At 50.9% G+C, this 26,540-nt stretch overlaps 6 protein-coding genes across 6 annotated transcripts; 2 read left to right on the forward strand and 4 right to left on the reverse strand.

Moving 5' to 3' along the window:
- Positions 1–529: 529 nt before the first annotated feature.
- Asppvi_006910 (uncharacterized protein) lies at positions 530–2,272 on the forward strand (the record flags this gene model as incomplete). Its single annotated transcript, XM_043302805.1, has 1 exon — positions 530–2,272. The coding sequence occupies one exon, from the start codon at positions 530–532 to the stop codon at positions 2,270–2,272; it is 1,743 nt and encodes a 580-aa protein (XP_043158740.1).
- A 1,100-nt stretch (positions 2,273–3,372) lies between these two features.
- On the reverse strand, positions 3,373–5,979 carry Asppvi_006911 (threonine/serine exporter family protein; the record flags this gene model as incomplete). The annotated part of the gene is made up of 1 exon (XM_043302806.1): positions 3,373–5,979. The coding sequence occupies one exon, from the start codon at positions 5,977–5,979 to the stop codon at positions 3,373–3,375; it is 2,607 nt and encodes an 868-aa protein (XP_043158741.1).
- Positions 5,980–11,279: 5,300 nt separating this feature from the next.
- Asppvi_006912 (putative phosphatidylserine decarboxylase Psd2) lies at positions 11,280–17,837 on the reverse strand (the record flags this gene model as incomplete). The annotated part of the gene is made up of 11 exons (XM_043302807.1): positions 11,280–11,883; positions 11,935–12,103; positions 12,154–12,315; positions 12,372–12,950; positions 13,066–13,587; positions 13,695–13,919; positions 14,267–16,753; positions 16,805–17,225; positions 17,283–17,498; positions 17,558–17,602; positions 17,694–17,837. The coding sequence occupies 11 exons, from the start codon at positions 17,835–17,837 to the stop codon at positions 11,280–11,282; spliced, it is 5,574 nt and encodes a 1,857-aa protein (XP_043158742.1).
- Positions 17,838–19,434: 1,597 nt separating this feature from the next.
- On the reverse strand, positions 19,435–20,706 carry Asppvi_006913 (putative MFS glucose transporter; the record flags this gene model as incomplete). The annotated part of the gene is made up of 1 exon (XM_043302808.1): positions 19,435–20,706. One exon carries the CDS (start codon positions 20,704–20,706, stop codon positions 19,435–19,437), a length of 1,272 nt encoding a protein of 423 aa, XP_043158743.1.
- Positions 20,707–21,930: 1,224 nt separating this feature from the next.
- ssn3 (cyclin-dependent serine/threonine protein kinase SSN3) lies at positions 21,931–23,842 on the forward strand (the record flags this gene model as incomplete). Its single annotated transcript, XM_043302809.1, has 3 exons — positions 21,931–22,048; positions 22,566–22,725; positions 22,777–23,842. The coding sequence occupies 3 exons, from the start codon at positions 21,931–21,933 to the stop codon at positions 23,840–23,842; spliced, it is 1,344 nt and encodes a 447-aa protein (XP_043158744.1).
- Positions 23,843–24,277: 435 nt separating this feature from the next.
- Positions 24,278–26,039, reverse strand: Asppvi_006915 (putative metaphase-anaphase transition protein (Mlo2); the record flags this gene model as incomplete). The annotated part of the gene is made up of 3 exons (XM_043302810.1): positions 24,278–25,726; positions 25,781–25,835; positions 25,924–26,039. 3 exons carry the CDS (start codon positions 26,037–26,039, stop codon positions 24,278–24,280), a joined length of 1,620 nt encoding a protein of 539 aa, XP_043158745.1.
- Between the last annotated feature and the right edge of the window lie 501 nt (positions 26,040–26,540).

Consider the following 26,540-nt stretch of genomic DNA (forward strand, 5'->3'; position numbering starts at 1 on the left):
TCTTCTTCGACGACTTATTGACTAGCCTCTAATTGTCGCGTCTCTCACTGTCGGATCGCATCTGTCGTCACCGCCTTTCGCTTTCATGTCAGTTTTGAGCTAAGGCTTCACTTGTGATACATTAAGTTGCTCATTCGTTCTACGTTTGGGCATCATCTTGTTGCTGTCCTCGTTGGATCTAATCATTTACTCTCTTATCACTACTGGTTAGTTGCCTTGAGTTGGTATCTTAATTTGCTCATGCTAACACATTGTAGGTCCTGTCTACTGGCTCTTTTTCGAACAAAATCAAAATCACCAGCAGCTCTTTCCTCACAATCCGTCAATCTTTCCGAGGAAATTCAGCAGTGTTGCCTGATTACCTCCGTCCTGTGTCCCGTCGACATCATCCTAATAACGTAATTCCTCGAACGAAGCCATTTGTTAATTCACCGATCCACCTCTCTCCTGCCATTCGCGGCGTGTTGATACTACTCTTTTATTATCTCGTGCACATATTGTCTATATCCCATTTACACGAACCTTGAGTATGGACGCTGGCGGTCTTGCTCAAATGACTTACAATTCGTCATTCGGTAACGGCAACGGTCTCGGAGCTCCTGGTTCCGGGTTTGCTTCTCGGAGAAAAGGCTCCAACATCAAACGTTTGAACGTGCCTCCTCCACATATTTCTACCATCGATGAGTCCCAGCCTTCGGCGCCGGTTCCTCCTACCCCTCGTACTAGCCGGTCGCATCTTTTGGCGGGTCTGAGAACTGCTCCCAAATCCGCGACCCTGCCGTCTGCATCACAACGTCAGCAGCATCTTGGCCTGGAAACAGGACGATATGGAGCCCATACCAGTGGCGCAGCTGATCGTGTTCCGCAGACTGCGACGGGACCTGGTTTTCCCCGGCGTTCGTTTGCCGCCAATCAACATTTGGACATAGGAACTGGCCGGCCGATGTACACTCAGCCGGAACAGGTGCTTGCACCGCCTTCCATCGACATCGCGGGTGATATGCCGATGGACGAGAACCTTTACGCGGAACTGATGTCGACGAATCTCTTCCTGGCTGCCCAGCAGCAGCGCTTGCAGCAGCAGTTGATCAGCGTCACCGCTGCAGCACAGCAGTTTCAGGGCCTCAACCTTGGAGTGTCCATGGGGCAAGTCCCTGAAATGCCTTCTCTTTCCGTCCCCGCTATGGGCTTCTACCAGCAGCAGCTCCAGCAGGGTGTTCAGCCTGTTGTGCAGCCTGTACCTGGCCAACCGGGGCTATTTTCTGTTTATAATCCTCTAACTGGCCAGCACAATTATGTTTACGACAACAGCTATATGCAAGAGAATGCTTCCTCGCCCTACCGGGAAGAGGAGGATCCATCACCCGTTATGCAGACTCCGGCTTTCTATGCTGAGGTGTCTCCGCCTGCGGAATCAGTGCAGTCACCCTTGGAAAGGCAGCAGACGGTCTCACCCCCGAGAAGCAGCCCATCACCTCCTAAGGAGGTCACTCCTCTTCCACCCCCATCTGCCCACGCGTTCCGCCGGGGTCACAAGAAGAGTTCGTCCGTCAACCCAGCAGCAGGAGCCACGATTGACACTGCCCGAGCCAACAACGCTGCGGTCAACTCTACTGCTCCGAAGTCGGCTGTCTTCCCTTCCACACCAGCTACAGGCACCTTCGGGCCCGGACAAAACCGCGCTGGAGAGCATCCCGTTCGTCAACCCCGTAACCCTCCTTCCCTGGAAGAGCTCGTCGCCAAGCCGACCTCCAAGCACGAGGGGAGCAAGAATTTTGCCACTCGCCAGCGCCGACGTGCCATTCATAGTCTTGTGCGTGCGGGTATCGAACGACGTGGGGAGACCCGGAGCTTTGGATATACCAGCAGTGGTGGCACCAACACTCCGGCTAGTGAAAAAGATTTTGCATTCTCCGATGGCGACGATGCTACTGTTCGCAGTGGCAGCCTTTCGAGCAAGCCTAGCCTGGGCAGTTTGCGCGCTGTTGCCAACGGTGCCATTGGCTCTGAGCGCAAGGAGCGATCCTCACGGGAACGCAAGTCCCAGGACAGCCCTTATAACACGACTACCCCTGTCAGCGAAGATGGCAGTTTCTTCGGGGGCAAGTTTGCGGATCTCCGGGCGGAGCAAGTTTCATCGCCCCCAAGCGGCCCACCCTCTGTGGCTGCTGTCGTCGCAGGTCAGAAGACAGCAGCTCAGGCTCCTGAAAGGCGCAAGACGCCGATGCTCGTGCTTTCCAGCGCCGAAAAGCGCAAGACCTTGTTCATGTAATGTGGACGTCGTACATAATGTGACTTGAGACGTAACGGACTTGCCCCACTTTGAATGTCTTTCTTTTTGTCCTCTTGGTCTTCTTACCGTTCCTGTGGCCCAGGCTAATCTGGAATACCAACCGTCTTCAGGCGGTATTTTGATTATTATGATATTGGTGCCTTCGTTTCCTTGACTTGTCACACAGTGTTTGGAACGTCATGGACACCCAACCAACCGACACTTGTTCAGTTGAATGATGCATCAAGTCGAAGATGAATGACTCTCTTTCTCACTACCGTTTTGCGCCTTCTTTTTCATTCTTTTAATTATTCGAAGAGATTGACGAACACATGGAACAAGCATGCAGGGACATTCTTCCTTGCACTGAGACTCTGCTTGGCTTGATGTTTCATGTATCTCTCATTACCTGTATGTACATCTGGCTATGTGCATATCGATTCCATAGTAATGGACCAAGTATTTGTACAGACATATAGCTCTAACGAGCATCCCACACCCTTGCTCATAAACTAGGGACGTAGCAGCCTTTACACTAGAAACAGACGGAAAACCGTTACATCAGATTATTGATTGATCGCTATGTCGATATTGACTGCGCATTATCGATCGTGACTCATGAGCATCATCAGAAGAATAACTCCTCTCTTTAGAAATAATAAGTATATGATCAGCAATCATGACCACGACTTATGCTTTTGTTTCTTGCATATGATCAACTCGAATCAAATCAAATCGCCAACGGACATACTCGCTACCAACCCACTAACAATAATAACAAGAAAGAACAAAAGCCGCCGTGAATACCGTGTTCTCGCCATAAATCAATCAAGTCGATACCAATCCCGTACAGTCCGAAAAAAAACGCAATAGTACAAATGTTAGGGATATCCATCGAACCAAATCAAATCGAAACAAGCTGACGCGCATGGCAGGACAGGGTAGGGTAGAAAGGCAACGCTAATAAACAGATGAGATGAAAATGAGACACGGGATGAATGCGAATGGATGGTGTATGTATGCGGCGTATGCGAGGGGGTGCTTTTGGGGACAAGATGCAGGAGGTGCAGGAGGTGAGAGATGGTTTGGATGAGGCGCAGCTAGAAACTGAACAGGCCGCTCCGTTTCTTGCCGAGCGGGTAGACGACCAGCGCGGCGAGGAACAGGCCTACCGTGAAGCCGATGGCGACCTGGACCATGCCGTAGCCGATGTCGAAGACGACGCCGTGGAACTGGTCGTCGATGTTGGTCATATTGCGGGCTGCGTCGACGAAGCCCTGCGTACCGTTGGAGATGACGGCGTAGGGCGAGTTGGAGGTTGTGATGGACTGGGCGGAGGCGATGCCTGAGATTAGGGAGCCGCTGGCGGCAAGGCCGGAGGGAACGAGCACGAAGATGGCGGGGAGCATGGCTGCGGCTGCGAGGCCGTGGCGGAGGCGGCTGTAGAGGTTGCCTAGGACGCCGATGACGAAGGCGCCGAGGGCGGAGGAGACCTGCGTGCTGGAGGCGAAGCGCTTGGAGCCGAAGTAGTTGGTGACGTAGCCGGCGAAGGCGATGAGGAGCATGACGGGGATCTGGCGCCATTTGGCCTGGTTGACGAGCGCGAGGCAGAGAGTGAAAAGGATGACGAAGGGGAAGTGCTGCAGGTACTCGTTGCTGATCGGGCTCGCGGGGCAGGTGTACTCAGTCGAGGCGTCCGAGTCCAGCAGGCCGTACACGGCGGTGCCGATGGTGATGCCGAAACCGAGGAACATCGAGTAGATGATGGCGTAGACCATGCGCACGGAGCCAGCGACGATGCTGCGCGATTGCAGTTCCAGACTGKCGCACAGCACCATGTACCCGGGCAGAATCAGCGCGATCGACGATTGCGCCAGGGCCGAAAAGCAGAACAGGCGTTCGCCTTCGTACCGGATGCTGCCAAAGGCCCTGGCCAGGAAGGAGGTCAGCACCGCCGCCGATATCTCAAATACATTCGAGTACAGGTTCGAACGCGGGGACAGGACCAGTTGCAGGACGCCCAGGAGGCATCCGAGCAGAAAGGCAATCGGCAGGTCGATCGGCCGGGCGTTGAAGGCAAACGGCCCCACGGACGCCGAAGCAAACCCGTGGACCAGGATGAGCATCCACAAGGAATACTTGTTCTTCTTCTTCATGATCTCCTCCAGACGCTGGATGGCTTCCTCCACGCCAATCACGTCGTGAATGACCTCCTTATAGACAATATGTACATCGGAAAGCTTGCCCAGGTCGACTCCCTGGGCCGATCGGACCACCTTGACCTCGGTGGTGTGCGTGGACGCGTCGTCAAAGGAGATGATCATACAGCCGGGTATGTACAGGAACTGGCCGTCGATCTCCAGGACGCGAGCAGTCATGGTCATGTATTCCTCAAGACGATGGGTCGGAGCACCGTACTTCATCAGTGCCCGGCACAGTCGGATGAGATACCGCTGGCGCGAGAGCAGCTCAGCGATATGGACGGTGATGCGGATCTCATCCTCCAGCCGGGGTTTGGTCCAGCGTTTGCCGCCCGTGCCGGGGATGGGACCACTACTCCGCGAGCGCTTGAGCATCGCAATGGGCGAGCTGGACGAGTTCTTCGCCGTCGAGCCGGACAGGGAGGTGCTGGATTGGCTTGGGGATTTTTCGTACCACTTCCGTTGACGCTGGGGTTGTTTCCAGCCAGGGTCCGGCGAGAGGCCCCGGCTGCTGACCTCCCCTAGACTGCTCTGGCGTGAGTGGCCATATCGGCCGCGGGAATACTGGCTGCTGCCCGACGACTGGTCATATAGCTTGAGGAGGGACGAGAGGATGCCCCCCCGGTAATGGGTCGGCCGCTCGACATAGGCGTCGGGATCTCTCTCTTCGATGGGGGTGACCTGTCCGGAGCGGAGTCCTGGGGACGGTGCGCGGATCCGGGTCAGAAAGTTAAAGTCTTTACGAGTCATTTGTCGCACGAGCTGATGGGCCTCTGAGGTTCGGGTCAATGTTCGTCCATCGACGAGGCCGTCTTCATCCTCGTCGGGAAAGTCGTCGTAGAAATGTTTCTCGGAAAGATTGATCATAGGAATGTCACTACCATCTTCTGACGGCGGCACCACCTCTGTGGGAGTCGATGCGACAGATGACGGCAGGCTCGATCGGGGGCTTGGCCGGGGAGATTTCGAAGTACGTCCCAGAAGGGACGCCAGTCGCTGAGCTCGCTCCTGAGCAAACTGAAAGGCTCTCCCTTTCTCTCCGCTGATCTCATAGTCCCTTGGGATCTCCAACGAGCTCGCTTGGGAGTGGACAGCGAGGCCCGTGACACCTGCAGCGGCGTTGGAACCCGGATCCACCGGAGAAAATGAATGGGGAGCTCTCTCTGCAGCTGGAATGCTGGCGGCAGGCAATGGTCGCTGAGGGAGTGACGAGCCCCTTCCGTCAAAACGGGTCTCTGACGTCGATCCCGCTGCAGGAGCCTCGAGCAAGCCAGCCTCGCTGACGGTGAACTTGACGCGATTCGCACTTTTCAAAATTCCTGCATTCCGATGTCTACCCTGGGTGTTGATAGGGTCCAGCGGTTTTCCCTGATGTGAGATCTCATTGGGAGTCACAAGAGGAGAAGTACGCGGCCCTGGGGCAGATCTGCTCGCATTATGATATTCATCAGTAAGGCTTGAACGCCGGGACGAGGATATCGGTAGATCGAAATAACCGCCGGCCATATCTGTAAAGGCCTTTCTTTACACGACTGACGGATTGCGCAGAGACACACACCCGGACTCTCAGGACTGTCTGTGCTACCTCTGGATTCCTTTTTGTCTTTCACAAGTTGTGCACCCTCCTCCCCCTTTTCTTTTTTTTTATTCCGATGATTTGCTGCTTCTTGCTGAATTAAATATTAAATTAGATAAGTATTATTATCTTTGTTTTCTGCTATCCCCCTTTGCTTGTGAAGTAGCAGCGGGAAGGACGTGCAAGGTGTATTTGCGTAGCCTGGCAACCGGGTCAGATATGCACTCGCATCACAAGGTGATCAATGCCAAGATCAGAAATAAGTACCGAGACACACCTCGCAGACTTTGTGCCAGAGCCCGAAGACGATGGAGGGCACAGATGATAAGATCTTGGGATCGTAGCAGGAGCTTGAACTCAACCACTTAGTGGGATGGAAGGGGGTGAAGATCCCGCTACCAAGAATGCAAGTACGTCACGAATACATGGTCGAAAGATGAAATATGAATAAGCCTGCAGGGGCCAGGCGAGAAAGAGTACGACAGCTGCAGGCGATCAAAAGAGAGGGGGGAGGCGAATGCAAAGACAGAGGAGAGATGATGCACAGAGGTACACACACTCGGCGAGGGAAAATAGGGAGAACCAGGTAATGATGGGGAAATGACGAAGCGAGGATGAGAGAGGCAATTAAAAGAGAAGATTTCGAAAAATTATGGAATCAAAAATCAAAATAGAAAAAGGATCTGAGGTTGTCTGTGTGAGGATGTGGATGGAAGCAGCCGAATTCAGCCAGCGCAATGAAGCGAATGCGGATAGGGACAGGAGAAAAAGGCTATTGATCAACAGCGAACTTCCTCAGCACCGTAGTCATATGGAAAAAATGACCAATTAGTCTCGACCCTTTTCTGGTTTTGTGTAGCAAGATGATGTCTGTGGGGATGAAGAAAAATACTGTGTGATTTTCCTTTTCAAGTAACTGACGTGAGGCGAGGGAGGAAGGAGGAGATTTGTATCGGAAGCTTTGCCACAACACCGTGGAAGGAATAATAGGAGGACAGCAGATAAGAAGGGAATTGAGAGATGATAAATTGTCTGATGGGGCAGTTTTGGTCTGATTCTAGAAGGAAGAGACAATAGCAATGGTGTGCTTGGAGAGAAGAATATCACAACGCATCGCCGAGACCAGCCAGAGGATTTTTGAAAACATAAAGGCACTTGTTAATTCATGGTAATAATGGTAACGGCTTTGACTTTCCATCCTCCTCCAATGATGAATTTGATTTAATGAATTAACAATTTAAAAAAGGAAAACAAAAAGAAGGGACATAATAACAGATGGTGACACCCAGCCGCCAGAAGACCTAGACCATTAGAACGGCGTTGCAAGCATAAGCATAGATAGAACTACTCCATAAACTAGACAGATAGTAAGGCCAACGACTAATCTGGTTCCACCGGATCCATGAGAATGTACCACAGTGGCCTAAAAATCAAGTCGCTGGGACCGAAGAAAGGGTCAGAGTCACATTGGCTTGTGCTTTGCGCAGTCAGGCCTCAGGAGTACACGGCCTGTACTCCTAAGGTACAGTCGATCAACCTGAAGCAAAGCCAGCAAAGCTCCATTCTGAAATATCCGTTTTCAAAATTGATATTTCAGAATTCAGAGGCATATCTACCATGCAGAGACAAATTCTGCTATAGATAGTCCTAAATCCAGAGTCAGAGCAGCCACAAGCCAGCGTCTAGAAAAGGAGAAGGGTATTTTCCGTTGTTTTTGTCTTCTCTTCTTTTTACGTTTATCATCACGGTGTGGAACAGTGGGAGGCAAAAAAAAGCCGGCGATGTGGATCATCCGAAGACTGATAGACACTTATCTATATCAGCAACTGTTTAGCGCCCGAACGGGACCGTCGTCTAGAACTCCTGAGACCAAACGGGGAACTGGGAAGTTGGAAGTGGGAAGTTTGGAACTGGGCTCGGGGGGGAAGACGGATGAGAACCAGGCTAGGCGACAATCCGTGGTTCTTGGGACGAAAGCAATGAGAATGTGCGAATAGGAGGTGTTGTTGCCATCACGTCAGGTCAGGGACAACTATCGGCAACCCGATGGCCGATAGGAAGCCACGGGATTGACTGTGATAGGATGAAGCAAGGAAGGACATGATTTTCCAGCTTGAGGATGGTCAAGAAAGACAGATGGGCATTGGACACCATCGACAGGAGGCGAGAGTTCAGTTTTTCCCAAGTGGGGTGCGAGGATTGCATGGTGGGGCCCTACAATAGACTCATAGCGTCAGGTCTTAACTTCTAAGGTACCTGGTAACCTTGTAACTAAACACTAAGGTAGGTATGAGTTCCATGATACCAAGTGATAACTGATAAGAAGGCATGAAGATTACGAAGCTTCTGGAGACGTCAGGAATGACGAAACCGAGATTCATTCTTCACATGGACAAGTGAGGTCGAGAGTAAGTGGTCGTGCTGGCTTGCTGCAGCTGCATGTCAAATAATAAATAAAAATGCGGTTAGTTATGCAATCAGCCCAGCACATCCTCCCGACTGCTGTAGTCCAACCCCTTGGCAGTGGTCCCCTGATGATCATCCATTTCTCTAGTAGTTTCTGGCATGGAAGGAGCTATGACTTTTTCTGTCTATAGCTCAAGTGCTAACTGCTAACCTTCCTAGCACTGCAGTGGTGACTGCTAGCTATACCAATGCCCAATCTCCACTCCAAGGAGCTTGAAGAATGTTTACTCTGTAGATGTTTCCCAAAACAAAGTGAAACGTACGTATGCCTCCCAAGTCGTTGTATCAATCTCAACCGACTCCTTACTTCGCTCGCGGAAGTGGCTTGCAGCCAACCCTCCGAAGGATCGACCATGATACATCTCCACTAACCAGTAATGCGTACGCAGTCCAAGCAAGGCTCTCACTCCTCCTGATTCCAGAAACCTGACGAAAGAACCTGATCTGTGCGATTCCAGCCACGATGTTTGCTCCAGGCAACACCTATTGACTGCAGTCTGAGCCCCTTTCATGATGTCAACGGGATGCACCGTGCCTCAAGTCTGGATGATTGCGCGGCGGGGTGTTACACAGCCTCTTGGTAGGTAGGCAGTCAGGTTTGATCCTTTTCCTGTTTAAGGAGTTTGACGACGACTTTCTTGCGCTTTCTTCTGCTTCGATTTATGCAGTGGCTGGATCATATGCACTCTCCTACTCTGTGTCTTGGAACAAGAAGATAATACCTTGGCAATTCACGCCCCCATTCTCACCACGACATGTGCAGGATGGTCAACTCAAGCCGGTACCGTTCCAGTATCACCAGGAGGACGGCTGCCGAGGATGACTGTACCACCTGCGCAGACGCAGGGACCAATATTTGATCCTCATTTAGTTGTTGCTGGGAGAGGGGGAAACGGCGGCAAGAGAAGGAGGACTCTTGTGACAGAGTCACACCGGGGATGGATCGCTTCCGACCCGGACGGATACTGAGACTTGGTCACTGCGTGCGTGCATCAAGTACAGGGCGGCAAAGCAAATATGACAAGGTACCGGTTGCCATTTGACTGAAAGGGGAGCACGAGGTAAATGCCCGTTGTTGAAGTGATGAAGTAGATATGAGCGTACAGTCGAGGAGTTGAGGACGAGGACTCATGAAACTGCTATTTCTGGATTGGGCGGTGGATCCGAGCTCTCGGGTGATATGAGAAAATCCTCAGCGTGGCAAGATGATTGGCGACTGCTGAAGAGCTTAAATTGCCCAGTCTCCCTGATTTATCCAGAAGCAAGAAAAAATATCATAAGCGCTAAGTACCTAGTTAAACTTACCCTGATAAAATCACAGCAAATTTCTTTCCGAAGCATGCTCAGTCAGACTCAAGAAAACAGACAGCACTACGCTGCATTCAGCAACATCCTTGAAGAAACTCGACGGTCGGATCCACTGTACTCTGTGCTGCTAGCGCTAGGCTCTACGGCCTACGCAGCGCTGAGAGGAGTTAATACAGCAGGTCAAGCGAGTTCTATCATAATAGATCCAGTCATCGGCACTTCTAGATCTTCGTCTGCCCCATAGGCTCTGTTCCTCTGGTCATGCGGATGGCAGATCTTACCACTGGTCTAGCTTAACTAACTGCCTACTGCTTACAGCTGACGACAAGTCCGGAAGATTGGCAAGAAAAATATGATTATCACATGGCAGGCTAGACCAGACCCGCACCGTTCGCCGTGTTCTAGAAGGTAGACTATAGTAGATATCCAAGACAGTAATACTACCTTAGTTCTGGCACATGAATACATCTTATCTGAGAATTATTATTACTTTTCAAGCACATGAATATTACTCCCCGGCCCGGAGAGGAGATGGAGGATACTAGAAATAAGAGTATATATAAATACACAGCATGACCACCAACCCCTCCCACGTGGAAACAGCATATATGTATGAGATAGCATCCTGCATGTTTAATTGGATCCTCGGAGGATTAGCCACTTCCTTTGACTGGTAAAACAAGCTGAAGAGTCGGTCAAGCCGAACTGCTTGACTCCTCTACTGGTATCTGCTCCGTAGAGTAGTGTATACTACGTAGCACCGAGCTTGGACCACACACCCTCCTCTACCTTACATGACAGGAAGACCAAACAGGACAAGAAGAATTGAATTGCTGCCCAATGAAGCCTGAGCTTGAGTCTGGACCCGATGACCGAAGGCCCCGACCATTCAGTATGGATACTCTGTGTGCGCTAGAAGTACCCACGCCAGGTCGGTAGTCAGGGCATATACTATGGTAGACTCCTAGAATGGGATTGTTAATAATGCGTCTAGTGTGTGGGATATGGAATAGTGGAATCATTATATCTGCTGATATACTCTGTAGTATCAGGTAGATTATGCTGTCATTACCTGCCGCGGTATCAATTGATAGATGATGCGGCATGGATATATTTCAATTTCGTGGCGATAACGCAGGAGCCCTGGTATTATATGAACGACTACATGTGATTGACGTAGTCTAAGGTCATGCTCATGTACCGAGTCAATTGCGCTAAGCGCACTATGTTTGTACTTGTTCTTGTAGTCTCAGGACTACACAGCATCGTATCCATCATCCGCAATCAATCAAATCATAACACCTCAACTCCATTGCTTGCATCCCAACCAAAAAGTAAAAGTGACTGCCCTGCTCGTGGCCGCTCGACTATACATAGACACGAAAATGGAAATAATCATCGGCCAGGAGATCCTCCTGTACGATACTCAACGAGTGTTTTGACGGACAACAATTGATCATCGTCGCTCCACACGGCTGAGAGCGCCGAGAATCACTCCCAGATCCTCCCTTGGTTTTCCGTGCCGGAGGCTCACACGTATGCCTTCAGCTTCGCCTCCCTCAATTGCAAGTCGCCTCATCGCATTCCTGGCATCGCGCTCTTCCAGTCGTTCCGCACAGATGCGTAGCACCCGTGTCGAGACCGTGTCCGACATGGCGCGATATAGCTCAATGTCGTGCACGCCAGCTGCGAACGAGTCTAGAGTTGGTGCTAAGCCTGATGCCACTCGGGATAGACGGGCAGATACAACCGATGGCGGCATTGGTGGTAGATGGGTCGACTGCGTAGTGGTCGATGGCTGCGATTGCGATTTTCGTCGTGCCTTTGCTGTGCCGGGATTCAACATGGCATAGATCTCCTGCTGCGAAGGCTCTAATAACGAGGTATCTATCCTCTCTGGCTGCACCGGCAATAATGATCGAGTCGGTTGATCGGCCGATTCGGCTTGTGATGGGCCCTGAACCTGAGGTGTATCTGACGGTTGCTTTGATTCAGGCTTTAGTCGTGGAATAGATGGAGGTCGTAAAAGTTCATTCAAGGAATGCCTCTCCCTTTGCAACCTGTTGTCGAGTGTCATTTATGTGTTCTTTAAACCATGTCTAGCAACATACCTTTGTATTTGCTCCTCAAGCTCCCTGATCTTGTCCGCGTTTTGGACGTTTTTCGGGTTCGGTTTCTTCACCACAACAGCAGGCGGATTCACATCCTCCCGCCCAAACCAATTCGAGAGCTCCGAATTCGTTGAAAAGTCCTTGAGCAGTTCTTCTTGTATTACTCGAGCTATAACATGTTAGCCTGACCTTTTTGGTTTGAAAAGGAACCTGAAATACCAGCTAGACGAGCACTGGCATCTTCCGGCGCTCCTGTAGGTTTATCTCCCATTGCTCGTGTGGCGCACCAAGTCAAAAGCTGCCTCATCCTCCGCGGCTCTGGCAGCCCATCTGCAATATGCTTGTAGAAATCGGCCGTGTCGACCTCTTTATGAGGCAACGCTAAAAGGTAATCAGTACGACAGTCTTCAACGCAAATGCAACAAGAATAACCCTACCGTTGGATGCCCCAGAATCAATCAGTGAACTGGCCCGCCTTCCTCTCATCCCCAGGCTACTCCGCCTTCCCTTCCCTCCTTTTTCCGATTTGGTCTCTTTTCGCATCTCCTTGTTTCGCTGGATCACAGGCGTATCGGCTAGAGGCAACGCAATCTTCGCAGTACCGGACTGCTGTGGTTCAGGCGACACAAAGCCGTTCCTCGCCTCGACTTCCGTCTTGCTCGGTCTGCCTTTCCGTCGCTTCTTCTCCTTGGGCACAGATTCCGTCTCCTCGCGCTTCCGCGTCGATGAACGTGTAGCACTCTGCGGTTGGGGTTCTGACTCTGGAGCCGCGGATCTCCTGTGTCGCGTCTGCCTCTTGCCTGACACTTCCGCACTCTTCTCCGTGTGCTCCCCGCTTTCTTCCGGCTCTGTTTCTGTCTTCTTCTTCTTCGGCGGTCGACCTCGCCTAGGCGATTGCTGTGGCGGTACCTCAGGGACGGGGCTCAGGTTCTCCGGGGCAGCATCAACCGACGACCTCGGTTTCTTGTTGGGCAGTCGCGTAAACTGGAATCCCTCAATATCCTCATCATACGATACTAGTAGCGGGCAAAAAGATGAAAGTTAGCCAAAACACCCACAACCCCTCATTCACTATTCACCAACTCCCGGGCTCTCCAGCCAGCCCAACCCGCGCAAACTGAAACCACTCACCAGCCTTCCTCTTCCCCCACCCGCCATTCACATTAACCTCCTCCTCCCCTGTTTCCTGCCCCTTGTTCAATCGCGCGCTCGATCGTCCGCCCCTCCCCCTGCCACTCCCGCTCGCGCCGCCAGACGCCGAACGCGTCTGCGCCTGGGACGCAGCCATATCAATCTCCCGTAGCGGTTCGCGCTCTCTCGTTCTAGTCTTGATCTTGGTCTTAGTCTTGGGGGCGGCGAGAACCGTGACGGTCATGTCAGGGCCGGGGTCGTATGTTGTGACGTAGATGCAAGTGAATGGATTAGATCCTGTCTCTTCCGTAGTGTGGGACACTGCTCCGGCGCCGGATGTACCAAAGCTCGATGAGATTAGACTATCACTCCCACCCCGCGCGTGTAATCCAGTCCGATATGTTGTTTGTTCGACCTCCGCCGATCTTCCCACCGGCCGCTGCGCAACGAGACAACGATGGTCCAATTCAATTCGATTGAGTATCCGAGTAATAGCAAAAGCAGGTTCGCTTGCTGAATCGACTAGGATCCGAAGCGATTGCACGGTCGCAGGTTGCCAGGTCGAGCGGGCGGTGTTTCTGGGTTCGTTGGTATGTGTCGGTCGCAAATCTATCTGGCCCTTGCCGTACGTTCGCGATTGACGGCGACTGTGGAGCAGACTAGACCGACTTCATTGATTGTCTGGTGAAAGTTGCAAAATGCGTGCTTGCGCAGCTGGAGCATCAACATCGGCGTCGGGGTGACGGGGTTTCTGCTCTTGCAAGTCGCTGCAGCACGCGGTTGTTTTGGTCGTGGCGCGTGGAGGACGGCGCTAAGCTGTTTTCGGAGCGACACTTCCTGGCAGTTGAACCCTTCTTCGAAGCATGTCAATTTTATTAACAATTCAAGTTAACAATACTTTATTGTTGAATGAAACGGACTAAGAAGGTATGAGTTATCTATGTACGTAACGGAGTTTATTGATGCACCGTCTGAGACATCCCTTGGCTGCGTCTATTATGTCCAATGCAACACTATTCAACATGTACAAACTCTGCCAGACGGAGAACTTCAAATGCTAGTGAATGCTGAGATGATAGGCCCCAGGCCTCTTTAAGAATAATACTGCAAGCGCTCTCAAGTGAAAGGGTGAAAGAGAAACAAATCGATCATGGCATTGCGGAATCCTGAGTCGGAGGGGCCAGGCTCCCTTCTATTCTACGTTTGGCGTCTTGCTTCTCCTCATTGCTGACGTCTTCGGTTCGCTTGGGCATGTCGGGCTCGAACTGAGGGATTTCGGGGCTGTGGCCAACAGACATTCCTACTCGGATCTGAATACGGCAGGTTTCAATTAGCGAGGGCCGGCAAATATAAAGATCAGGAATTGGCACGGGAATTTTGCTCACCAAAGTCTCCAAAGCACCCCTAGAATTATCGACCAGGTCACTATCAAACTTCATCACGCCTTCCTCGAAGAGGAGCAGCAGAGTACTTCCGCCAAATTTGAAGTATCCAAGCTCCTCACCACGGTTGACCTTCTCGCCTGTCTTCCGAGTGATCACCGTGCTTCCGACCATCATGGCTCCCACACAGACCACCATAACCCGGCCGTGGGCGACCGAGTCAATCGGTACAAGAACTCTTACGTTCTCACCGTACACATCTAGTGCAGAACGGATCGCCATCGGGTTCACTGTGTAGTACTCGCCCTCGATAGTCTTGGGGGTACCCATAACACCGTCAACGGGAATATGGAAACGATGATAGTCCTGAGGAGCCAGACGGAAGATTCCCAATGCTCCATTCTTGTAGCGCGGAGCGTCCTCCGGGTACGCGTCTCCGAGAAGCCTCTCAATGGAGAACTCCCTGCCCTTGACCCAGATACTGGTCGCCTCGTCGATGCGGTCGAAAACAACCGATCGGCAGTCAGCAGGCGATACGATGATTCTCGGCTCATTCGGAGCTGAACAAGGGCGTGCCCCAGGCTTCAGTTGCCGGTAAAAGAACTCATTAAATGTCTTGAATTGTTCAAGGGGTAGCAGAACCTCTGACAGGTCAAGCTGATGGAAGTTGATGAAGTCCCGGATCTGAGCTGCGGAAGCTGGATCATCATATTTCTTACCCTGTTTGATGCTCAGCGACTTGAGAATCTTACGAACTGTAGTTTGGTCAACCTTCAATTCTTCCCGGCGTGTTTCTTTTGACAGTAACTTACTTCGCTTCTTCTCCATTTCCCGGCTCTTGAGGCCTCTGTAAAGGAGCCGAATACCCAGGCGTACGTAAACGCTCATTCGTTCCTCGTTGATCTGCCCTGTAACTCGATCTTGAACAAGGATATTGGCGGAATTTGCGCCTAGCTTGTAGCCACCGTAAGATATCTTCGTGATAACTTTGGAGTACCACTTGCGTTGCGCCTGGCTGGAAGTGACAAAGCCACCCATCACAAGGTTGTCAACCTGCCGCCAGTCATGACTTGCACATGTAGCAATGTGGGTGATAATGTCCGCATCGGAGCGCTTGCCGAGCCGCGGTTGGTGGCACAGAGGACACTCCCGAATCTCAATAACATGCTCTTCACCCCGCTCATCACCAAGATCATTGGGATAGAGATCTTCCTCGCTTGTGGATGTTTGCTCTTCCTGGCCTAGTGTCGGTACGGATGTTGTGCCAGGATGAGTATTGGCGGGCAGTGTTGTGCTCGTCTCTAGGGGGTACTCGTCACCGTCAGATTGCTCTTCGCTTCTTTGACTGCCATTTGAGGACGGGGTCAGAGATTGCATGTTGGCATGGGCGTGAGGGACCTTTTGCAGCGCCTGCAGTGTATCCTCCAGACACATTACAACTTCGTCGAAACTCAGATCCACAGTCTCCACGGGTTCGTTTCCGGCACTGAATCGTTGGAAAAAACTGTCGATCGTAGACTCTTTCAGGGTCGAGCCGAGAGTGTCAAGCATCGTTGTCAACTCGACCTTGTCGATTCGACCACTCTCGTCAGCGTCATATTGTTTGAGCATGAGTCTCCAGAATTGCTGACGAAGCGCACGGTAGGGCATATATTTCGCTTTCACGATAAGCTCTGGAAAGTGCTTGTCCTCCCACCGCTCCTTGTTCTTTAGTATCAAAGGGATCTTGTACATTTGAAAGTCATGCGAGTCCATCTGACCCACTTCGCCTCCAGTAGCAGTAGGAGCGCTAGAAACATTGCTGCTGCTTTCTCTTCCCTCCGGGACGCTGGTCGGCGGAGGGATAGCTGGCTGCTCTAATTGAGACTGCGTAGACAGGGAGGCAGCAGAGCTTCTCGACCTTACTAAACTGGGCCGTGACATTTTTGGAAGACTGTGAGTCGATGGTGAAGGGCTGACACCAGACTTGGCTCCTGATTTACTGACAGAGCTTGTATCAGAACCTGCTGGGCTAAGTGATGGATCACGGAGCCGATAGAGCCCCGTTTCCGGATCTGCCTCAGGAGCAGCCTGGATCAAGGTCTGTAGCGGAAACCCAGCCGATGCCACAAAGTCATTACCGGAAAACTTATCTCGATCCATGACAGTAAAGCTTATCGTATAGGCCTGTTCATGTTTCATGACCTGGAAGACCATCTTTTCGTTGTAGACAGGGTTAAGGTTGTGACGAACGACGGGAGTCCTGAGCGTTTTCCGTCCAAGCGAGGTCACAACAAATGGATCCATGTCAAAGGAAGTACGTGTCACTTATCTAAATCAGCAATCGAGTTTAAACCACGGGAGGTCGAGCGACATACCGTTCCGTTCCGGCGGAAGATCTGTTACCTTCACAATCTCCATGAACACGATACCCTGCACTCCATTGCCGGCCCCAGAAAATTGGTACGCCCGAGCTGCTAGTGACTTCCGTTTCAAGCGAGCGAGCCGGAGCCGTCTCCTCCTCTTTTCGACAATCTCTGGTTTCGTCAGGTCGTCGGTCTCGTCCGAGGTCTCCTCGTCCCTGTCGGCATCATCCGATTCGTTTGTCGGGATTTGCGGGAGGTCCTCATCTTCCTCGCCAGCGCAAACCAAGCTCTTGAACCTTTGGTATATCTCACTCGGGGGTGCCGATACGTTCGTCGGGTCAATCAGCGCAAACTGAAGGAGGATCTCTCCAGACACGTTGCTGTCTTTCTTCTTGGTTGGTTTCCGCTTCGACTTGAGTGTATACCATTTGGGCTTCACAGACGATCAGCTGGTGGCCATGCTCTAAGCTAATATATCCTCCTTACTCACCGGCTGATTGATTTCGCCATCGGCGAAGATGTCTTCGAGGGGGATGTCAAACTCGCCCATGTAATCTTTCCCGAATCTGTCATGATCCCAGCAGATAAACTCCAGCAAAGGTACACCGACCACCGGCATCTCGAAAGTCACGTTCCATTCCGGGTTTAACGTCTTCGGTATTGTGGGGGTCGATTGTCTTGAGTCTCCGAGTGTAACAACTAGATACTAAATACGCAATCTGATCAGCCCTATCCTCAGTTGTGGCATCCATTGACAAAGCTCACCGGATCGCTGGTTCCACTTCGGTCTTTAGCAGCAAGGTTTCTGCCCTGATGTTGTTCAAATTGAGATGTTAGCTTCCGGAAGTGGCATTCAACGGAGCTCAGCGGAAGTTCCGGGCTCGAGAAGAGGTCCGCTCACCCTAATTGCAGAAACCTTAAGGACCAACGGCCTTGTCTCAGTTGTTCTCATCGGGCTTGTGCTTCTGCTCTGACCTGGAGTCGAAGCATTGCTCTTCACGCTGAGATGGGAGCTGAGACGTTGAGGCAATGGTAACCGCACCATGGTGGATGGCGGAAATTGCGGGGGAGCTGCTTAGGATGGAAGCTGGAGGACACGTCGCGTCGACCCCAAGAATATTCTAATGCCTGAGAGGAGATGATATCTAGGATATTGTAACAATGATAACGGGGAGGGATCCTAGAAAGAATGACGATATAATGAGTCGCAAATGGGGTGTTCCAKGACCGTCCACCGACCGGAGGATGTCGCGGTGTGGTTGAATCCGGATTGATCTAAGATCTGGTCGGGTCGATCAGAGTTCCGTTCACACCAAGAAACGGGAGCCACCACAAAAGTGCATAATATGTATGTTAGATTGCGAAGGACGAATAAGGATGAAAATCCTGACGAGAATGTAATTGAAGTTCTTGACACCTTGATCTAAGGGAGTCAAGATGAATACGAGAAGAAAAGAAAGAAGAAAGAAGGTTGATGAGAGCGTGAATAGGGGATTGATACACTACCTCGAAAAAATAAGGGAACAACAATAAATACCAGGACTGTTAGTACGGAGAGTACTACTCTGTATGTTTCTGTTTCTTGGTGGGGTCTTGAGCCATTCTCTTTTAGCTGACCGTCGCACTGAGGCGTAGAAAGAGGATCTATCTAACGGATAAATATTTAGAATTGTAAAATCGAGCTTCGAGGAAAAAGGATTCACAATTGCCGTTTGTCGAGTAAATCCGATTAATCATCATTTTATTTTGCAAGCCGTGAAGCTGAAATATACCTACATACCTCKAGCCTGCCGGAAGACTCGGGGTTACGCTTTAAAGGGTTACGCTTTAAGACGTCAAGGTCAAACACAAAACAGGCAAAGTGATAGAAAGTGACAGAAGGAAGAGCTGTGGGAAGATCAAACAATTGATCCACCCACAGCGAAACAAGCACTGGGCAATCAACAAGTCGGGACCCCACCACGACCGTTGCTGTCGAGCAATGAGGAATTGAGGCTATTCTTGAATATGGCTGCCTACTTCTCTTCCATCATCTCATGTTTAAAGAGGCAAACTTTCAGACACCCCTCCTATGCATGCTAGGGTGCACCAGTGCAACATACTCAAGTCGCTTGACGTCTTTTTGCATGACTAGTCAACCTCTTTCTTCCACGAGACCGACTCCCACCTTTCCCCTCATGGATCAGTGACGGATCAGTGGGGTTATAGGTACCCATACAGTCTCTCTGGCTCGGTGGAGTTGTTCCTGTCAGTATGACCCTGCGCACCACATTTTGAACTTTACGCAGTACATAGTATACCTTATCGTTTGGTCTTGTTTATCACTGGTTTTACAGCCATCCCAAAGTCAACTAGGGAACTCAGCACAGTTGAGACGCAATAAGGCGGGGTTACTGMCGCCACACCAAAGGTAGCTTCAATAGCCTTTTGGTAAGCTCCGCACCAAAGAGCATCAATCATAGTAGAACTAAATGCGGACGATTTCCCAATATGACGCAAGTATTTTCAGCCTAGACATTGCCTCGGTCCGTTCTGAACCGGTGCATGACAATGAAATGGGTATACAGATTTAATGTGTCGATTCCTTGCTAAAGTAAAAGAGGACTCAGAGGTAACTACCAAATAGAGGAAACAGAAAGGCCTTAGTCTCTCCGTCTCGCGTCTTCCCTTCCCCAGACCTCATCAGCGCTGGCCTTGCCCTTGGTCTCAGGTACCCATCCGTAGATGAAGCCTCCAAGAAGGCAAGCCAGTACCGCAAAAATCCAGTAGATCTTACCACGGCCGCCCAACGCGTCGTTGAGCACGGGGAAGAACTGAGCCACGATGAAAGTGGCGGTCCAGTTGGCCGCCAGCGCCCAGCTCTGCGTCGCACCCACAGCCTCGGGACCGACTAGTTCAGAGGCCAAGATAAAAGGTACCGGACCTAATCCAACCGCGAAGCTGGCCACAAATAACAAGGCTGCTATTGCGGACAAGATTTTCTGGTTGAAATAGATTCCGAGCGCCAGCAAGACAGAGTTGCAGCCCATGCCGCAGATGCTCAGAAGAAGGCAGGTCTTTCGGCCAATCTTATCAGGCAAAGGTGAGCAGGCAAGAGTAATAATCAGGTTGATGGCCGAAATCATCACGGTCAACAAAGCCGCTGCCGTGGGAAGGAGACTCTGTAGAAGCGAGACACTATACATGATGATACTGTTAATGCCGGTGAACTGTTGAGCCACCATGACTCCGATGACAGCAACGATGGCCGGGCGATAGTATGGGTCTGTCACGGCTTGCAGAATCGTAACTGGAGGCTGTTTAGGCGGCAAGTTGCCGGAAGGAGGGGTGAGCAGGGACTCCTCCTCCGGTCCTGCGGGCCTCTCAGAGCTCTTCCATCCTTCAATCTCCTCTTCAATATCTGCATCCTTCCCACGTATCCTCTGCAGCACCTGTCTGGCCAGGTTCGCCTGTTGATGCTCAGCTAGCCAAGTAGGACTTTCCGGTACGAAGAATAGACCAAGGAGTTCCGAAACCCCGAGAAACCCAGCGACGGCAAGTATGGCCCTCCATTGATCTCCTTTGCTGAGAAAGTACCCGAGCGTCTGAGTAAATAGAATACCTACATTGGTCATAATCTGCGTAAAGGCGCCGAAGAACCCTTTCGCGTTGGGCGGGGCAATTTCGGATATATAAATTGGACCAACGACAATAGCAGCACCCGCACCCACACCACTCAGCAACCTACCGACACTCAAGATCGGTATACTGGGTGCAAATGTTTCCGCTACCGGGCCCAGAATGAAGAAAATCGTTGTAGCTCGCAAGGCGAATAGTCGCCCATGTTTAGTGGAGACGGGCCCTGCCAGCAGGGCACCTAGCAAACCACCAAGGGTGTATATGGAGGACACCAGACCGAATTGGGAAGGGTTCATTGGAATACATTGAGGTAGAGTCTTAAACAATGCTGAAGCGGTAGAATGGATGCTCTTTCGCTCGCAGGTAATAACAGCTTGGGGGGCATTAAGCTCGGCCTGTTTCAGTCCATAGTAAGTAACGGTCAGGAGTCAAGCAACCCAAGAGCTCTTTGCACAAACCAGATGATAACCAAATTGAAGCGGCCCTAGTGTGACAACAAAAATGAGATAGACCAGGTACGCTGTGACCCTGGAACGGGTCAGCCCAGTGGGATTCATAATGCTACTGGTCTGTTGGTCTGTCGGTGAGACTTTTGATCTGACTCATGTAGCTAGATCGAGATACAAGGAGCCACAAGGTAGGAATTTAGTTGATAATATCGAACCATTGTATTATTGAGATCGAAGCTGAAAGTATTCTGACCCTACTACTCCATGCTAAGTAGTAGGTGGTGCGTCGCAGATGACGTTGTAAGGGGCCGTGGGACCTAAGCTTAGACTACTACCGGGATAAGGAAACTCCGTGCTGATCAATGTCATGGACACTGTCTAGCCAAACATGACAGTTTAGCAATAAGTCTACTGTCTAGAGAGGTACAAGGAGAGAAAGCGCATACTTTCAGCCTATGGAGTCGATGAAAATAACTCATCAATGCTATGTCCCGAGACTAGTAGCGCCTTTCAAAATATGTACTCCACAGATGCTGAAGTATAACACGGGAGACCGCAATTTGCCAACAATGACACATGTCAGTATCAGCAATGAAAATGGCCGAAAGACACTACCACTGAATTATGCAGAACAATTCGGACATTCAGCAATAGTCATAAAGAAAGCAAACCCATCGTCGTAAACGCATCTCTCATGGAGCGAGAGTGACTTGGGCGGAAAAAGCAATATGTGCCTGCTGACTAACAAAAGAGGGGGAAGTTCAGGGACAGTCGAGAAAGAGACCCAGATGGATCACTCAATGCATCGTCAACATACTCAACTGCCATTGCTATTTGTCTTTTCAAACCCAACGTCATCATCATTTCTGCATGCAATCGTTTCTAGTAATCGTGGAGACGGGCAGTCAAGAATCCTAATAGTGCACTGTCCATGCCACTACTGCGACCGTGAAAATCGATGAGGAGATCCTAGTACACTACTATATCCACCCCAGTTGAACGGTTACCGAGAGATACTCCGGACCTCCACCTTTCGGGCCCTTTAGCTATTCCACACCAATCTCTCCATCGATGAGTCTGACAAACCAGCCTCCATCATCCGGCCCATTAACTGCATCCTCTCGGTCCGCCGCGGCCAGCGTCAGCCAAAATCTGTCTCTGAAACGGAATTTACAGGCCGCTGTTGATGGTAATACCGGCTAATATCCTATTGTCACCTATTTTACATCCATTTGTTCTCCTTGCCACTCGGCTCTCTTAAGTGTTCATCTTTTCCGTCTTCTACTTTTTTTTATTACCCTTTTGGGTATACTCTCTTGTGCTGCTGTCTTCTGGGAGAGATTTAAGCTTTGTTACAGATGAAAAGATAAAAGGCCTTTGACTGTGGCTGCTGAGCTCCACTGCGGCTTCTTTGTATCTTGCCCATCATGTTTGGAAGAAACTTCCCATTCTTTAACTCCATCGGCGGGTTCTATCCACGTGGTAATCTCCCTCTAAGCTGGTCCCAGTGTCCTGCCTGTCATTATTTGCTGCAGGGCCTTTTCCAATGAGTTCATCAATCTGCTGCGAGACTTTCCTCCATTTGACCTATTTGCCTCCTTTTTATATACCCCTGTTCTTTGCTTTACAGAGGGATCAACTAAAGTTTCAAGCATATATACTATGAACATCCGGGTTTTTTCAACATGCTAACTGTTTGCTTAAAGAAAGTCTAGACTCGAAGAGATCCTCGGGAACTGGGTATACCAGCAAAGTACGGGTCCGGGACAAGTATCACATCGTTGGCTTCATCAGCAGTGGTACTTATGGTCGCGTCTACAAAGCCATCGGAAAGGATGGCCGGAAAGGCGAATATGCGATCAAAAAGTGAGTCATTTCTTTCCCGGTAACTTCTCCTATAGCGGCTGACCAAAGAAGATTCAAGCCCGACAAAGAGGGCGAAATCATCCAGTACACAGGTCTCTCGCAGTCGGCAATCCGAGAGATGGCTTTATGCTCTGAATTAGATCATCCCAACGTAGTGCAATTGGCAGAGATCATCTTGGAAGACAAGTGTATCTTCATGGTATTCGAGTACACTGAGCATGATCTGCTTCAGATCATTCATCACCACACTCAGCCACAAAGACATGCCATTCCAGCACCGATGATCAAGTCGATACTGTTTCAGCTGCTGAATGGCCTCCTATACCTTCATACGAATTGGGTTTTGCATCGAGATTTGAAGCCGGCAAACATTCTAGTGACTTCGAGCGGTGCGGTCCGCATTGGAGACCTTGGCCTCGCGCGTCTATTTTACAAACCGCTCAACTCGCTTTATTCCGGAGACAAGGTTGTCGTCACGATCTGGTATCGTGCTCCGGAGCTACTAATGGGCAGCCGGCATTACACGCCGGCTGTGGACCTTTGGGCAGTTGGATGCATATTTGCGGAACTGCTCTCTCTCCGACCCATCTTCAAAGGGGAAGAAGCTAAGATGGACAGCAAAAAGACAGTGCCATTCCAGCGTAACCAGATGATGAAGATTATCGACATCATGGGCTTGCCCAGAAAGGAAACATGGCCAGGTCTTGTATCGATGCCCGAATTCTCCCAACTCCAGTCGTTAGCGATGTCGAGAGGCTACCTCAACAGACAGTGCAATCTGGAAGGATGGTACCAAAGTTGTCTGAAGAATAACGGGTATTCGCCAGCGTCTGCTGCAGGCACGCCGGGTGCCGAAGGCTTCGATTTGCTATCGCGGCTGCTCGAATACGACCCTACCAAGAGGATATCAGCCCGGGAAGCGTTGGAGCATCCGTATTTCACCACCGGTACTCCAGTCACTGCTAACTGTTTCGCCGGCTACGAGGGTAAATATCCCCATCGCCGAGTCACTCAAGATGACAACGATATCCGCTCCGGCAGTTTACCCGGCACCAAGCGGAGCGGGCTGCCAGACGACAGTCTCATGGGTAGGGCCGCAAAGCGGCTCAAAGAATGATTTGCATATATTTTCTCTTCTGGTATTCGAGCTCAAGCATGTGACTGGCGTTTAGGTTCCTTCTCATAGACCATTTAATGCGTGGATTGGCGTCTATGGGGTTTTCTGATTTCGCAGTTTAAGACATCGTCGATTTGCGCTGAGTTGATCATTGTCTCAGGCGCAATCATTGGCGAATTATTATATATTATAGGAGAACTCGCCTCATTCCAATTACAGCTCGAACCGTGAATGGTAGTAATTAGTCTTAGATTGCGAATGAGATAGGTGCCTTGATGTACAAATTCCATCCATCCCTTCCATCCCATAAGCGCCTCATGAAAGCCCAGTACCATTACCGATTCCCATTCCTATATCCATTTCATTATCGCGTGTCGTAAAATACAATTTAATGTCAAATCCGAGCCGGAAAGCCGACGTAATCTCAGTAACCTGCTAGGAGTCAGCAACATGGCCTGAGGCAATAGACATTCCCGAACGGAACATACCACTTTGTTCTTTCCGACCATCTCCTCCCTCGTCCTTCTCGTTACCGCCATTCCCAGAAGAAGCGGAGGCCTGACCAGCAGCAGCATCCTTGATTGGCTTCTCATCACCACGCAACTTCTCAAAGTAGGCTTTAATATCCTCCGCGCTGACCGCCGTCCCGGACTCCGCAAAGGGCTTCAGGAACTCCTTTACTTTATCACGGAGGTGGTTGTACACCATCGCACCCTCAATAGCCCGGACACGGTCGATGTTACTCAGGGCTGCCTCGCCGCGGTCGTAGAGACTGCCTGTTCCGTTGCTGCCTCCGCCATTGGCTTCGCCATCCTCCGAGAGAGGGGGCTCGTATGTTTCCTCCTCTTCGCGGAGTTGGGTGTACTTGGCAAGGTTGGGGTAACATTCTGGGCAGCGGCAGAAGTGCTCGCGGAAGTTTTCTTTGAGGAAGAGGGAAAATGTTCCGGATGGGGGTGGGTTAGGCAGGGACTCGTGCTTGGGTTTGGGGGGTGCGGGTTGGGTAGTCGCTGGCTCTGATTCTGTGGGGATTTGTTCGCCATCGATCTCTGACTTTGTCCGCTTTGCAGCTGGCTCGGTTGTCTCCTTTGCCTCTGTCGTGTCATCGTCGTCCGCCTTGCGTTTCTTGGTGTTGGTCAACGGATCGGAAGACGCATCCGAAGGCTCTGCTCCTGTATGCTGCTCTTCGGAGCCCTTTGACAGTCCGCCCTCCTTGTAGACTGCTGGAAGGAACCCTGGAGTTCCTGCGTATCGCTTCAACCACGGATTTGATTCGACACACTTGTAACACAAGAATGTTTCGAAGTCATCTTCAGCCGGGAATCCCGGGGGCAGAGGCGTATCCTCATCGTCATTGTCATCCGCCTCATTATTCTGCTTCGCGGCTTCGACATCCACCGTCTTAACTTTTGCTTTCTTATACCAGTTCCTTGGTAAACCGATCAGGCACTCCGGATGCCACCAATCCTCACCACAGCCACCGGTTTCGACTGTACCCAGCCCAAGACATTGAAACATTGTTCCTTTTTCTTCGAAGGCATTGTAGTCCTCGCCACAGCCGCAAAACCTGTTCTGAAAATTGTGGTTGTATTTGTTCTCCGGCGCTGGCTCCTGGGCCCGAACTCCCTTTGCACCGGTCTTGGGGTCATTGCGAAGCGTGCAGGGTAGGCCAGATGACACGCGCGTCGTCCCACAGTCGCAGACAAAGTTTCTTTTACTAAATAGCTCGACTAGTGTATGTTCGCCGTGGCACGCGATAGAGCAGGAATAGCAGATGCCTGCGGAAGTGTGCGGTGCATCTGGCTTATCGGAGGGAGGATTGCATGTGAGACAGGCAAACAGGATCTGTCGGAGGGGTCCTAGAGCTTGTGTGCAAGAATCAAAGGACTAGATGGCGTCAGATGAGGATTGCTCGTTGTCGCATTGGGGAGACCGACTCACATATGGTAGGATCTCGCGGGCGTCGGCCTCGAGACGCATTTGGGATTCGATGAATCTAGATGATATTAAGTGTTAGGGCACCGCGGAATAGTCCTCGGCTTTCTATCAAAAACCGTCATATGATTCAGAAGTAGGCTCCTTACTCTTTAGCGGTTTGCGAGTTTTGAGAGCTGAAGCTCTCTCTCCGCTTGCCTGCATCTTGCCAGTTGGTCTGCTGGTCGGTGGCGGCTGACGGCTCAACCGGTTCAGATGAGCTCATTGTCGCTGTCGGTCTTGGTACTAAGCTAAATGGTCACTGAAACAGGACAATAGGTATATCAAGCAATGTGTTAGGTTGGATGGAGTAGAGTATGCGACCAAGTCCCGATCAAGATCCGACGCGACGCGGGTGAATAATATGTTTGTTCTGTTTGCACCAACCTCTACTGCTTGTACTCTCCAAGAAGCTCAGGATTTCGCGGATGGCTTTGACTACGTGGAAGCAAAGACCCGGGAGATTGTCAGCTGTGGATATGGTCGATAAAACACATCTGCTTCTCCATGTTTTGTTGGTTATGTACTGGTGGTACGAAGTGCAGCCAAGCATCACCGTTCGCTTACACTATGCCTTAAAGCGGCGACGTCCGAATGAGGCAAGAGAATTACCTAAGTAGGACTTAATTGAATCTGACGCGTGGGAGTCGCGCCTTGACGCGTCGTTTACCGCGCAACAGCACCGACACCGCCAAGGATTCTTTCTCCCTTTGCTCCTCTCCCACCA

This window comes from Aspergillus pseudoviridinutans (genome assembly GCF_018340605.1).
Source record: "Aspergillus pseudoviridinutans IFM 55266 DNA, scaffold_4, whole genome shotgun sequence".
In the NCBI taxonomy this organism is placed as follows: domain Eukaryota; kingdom Fungi; phylum Ascomycota; class Eurotiomycetes; order Eurotiales; family Aspergillaceae; genus Aspergillus; species Aspergillus pseudoviridinutans.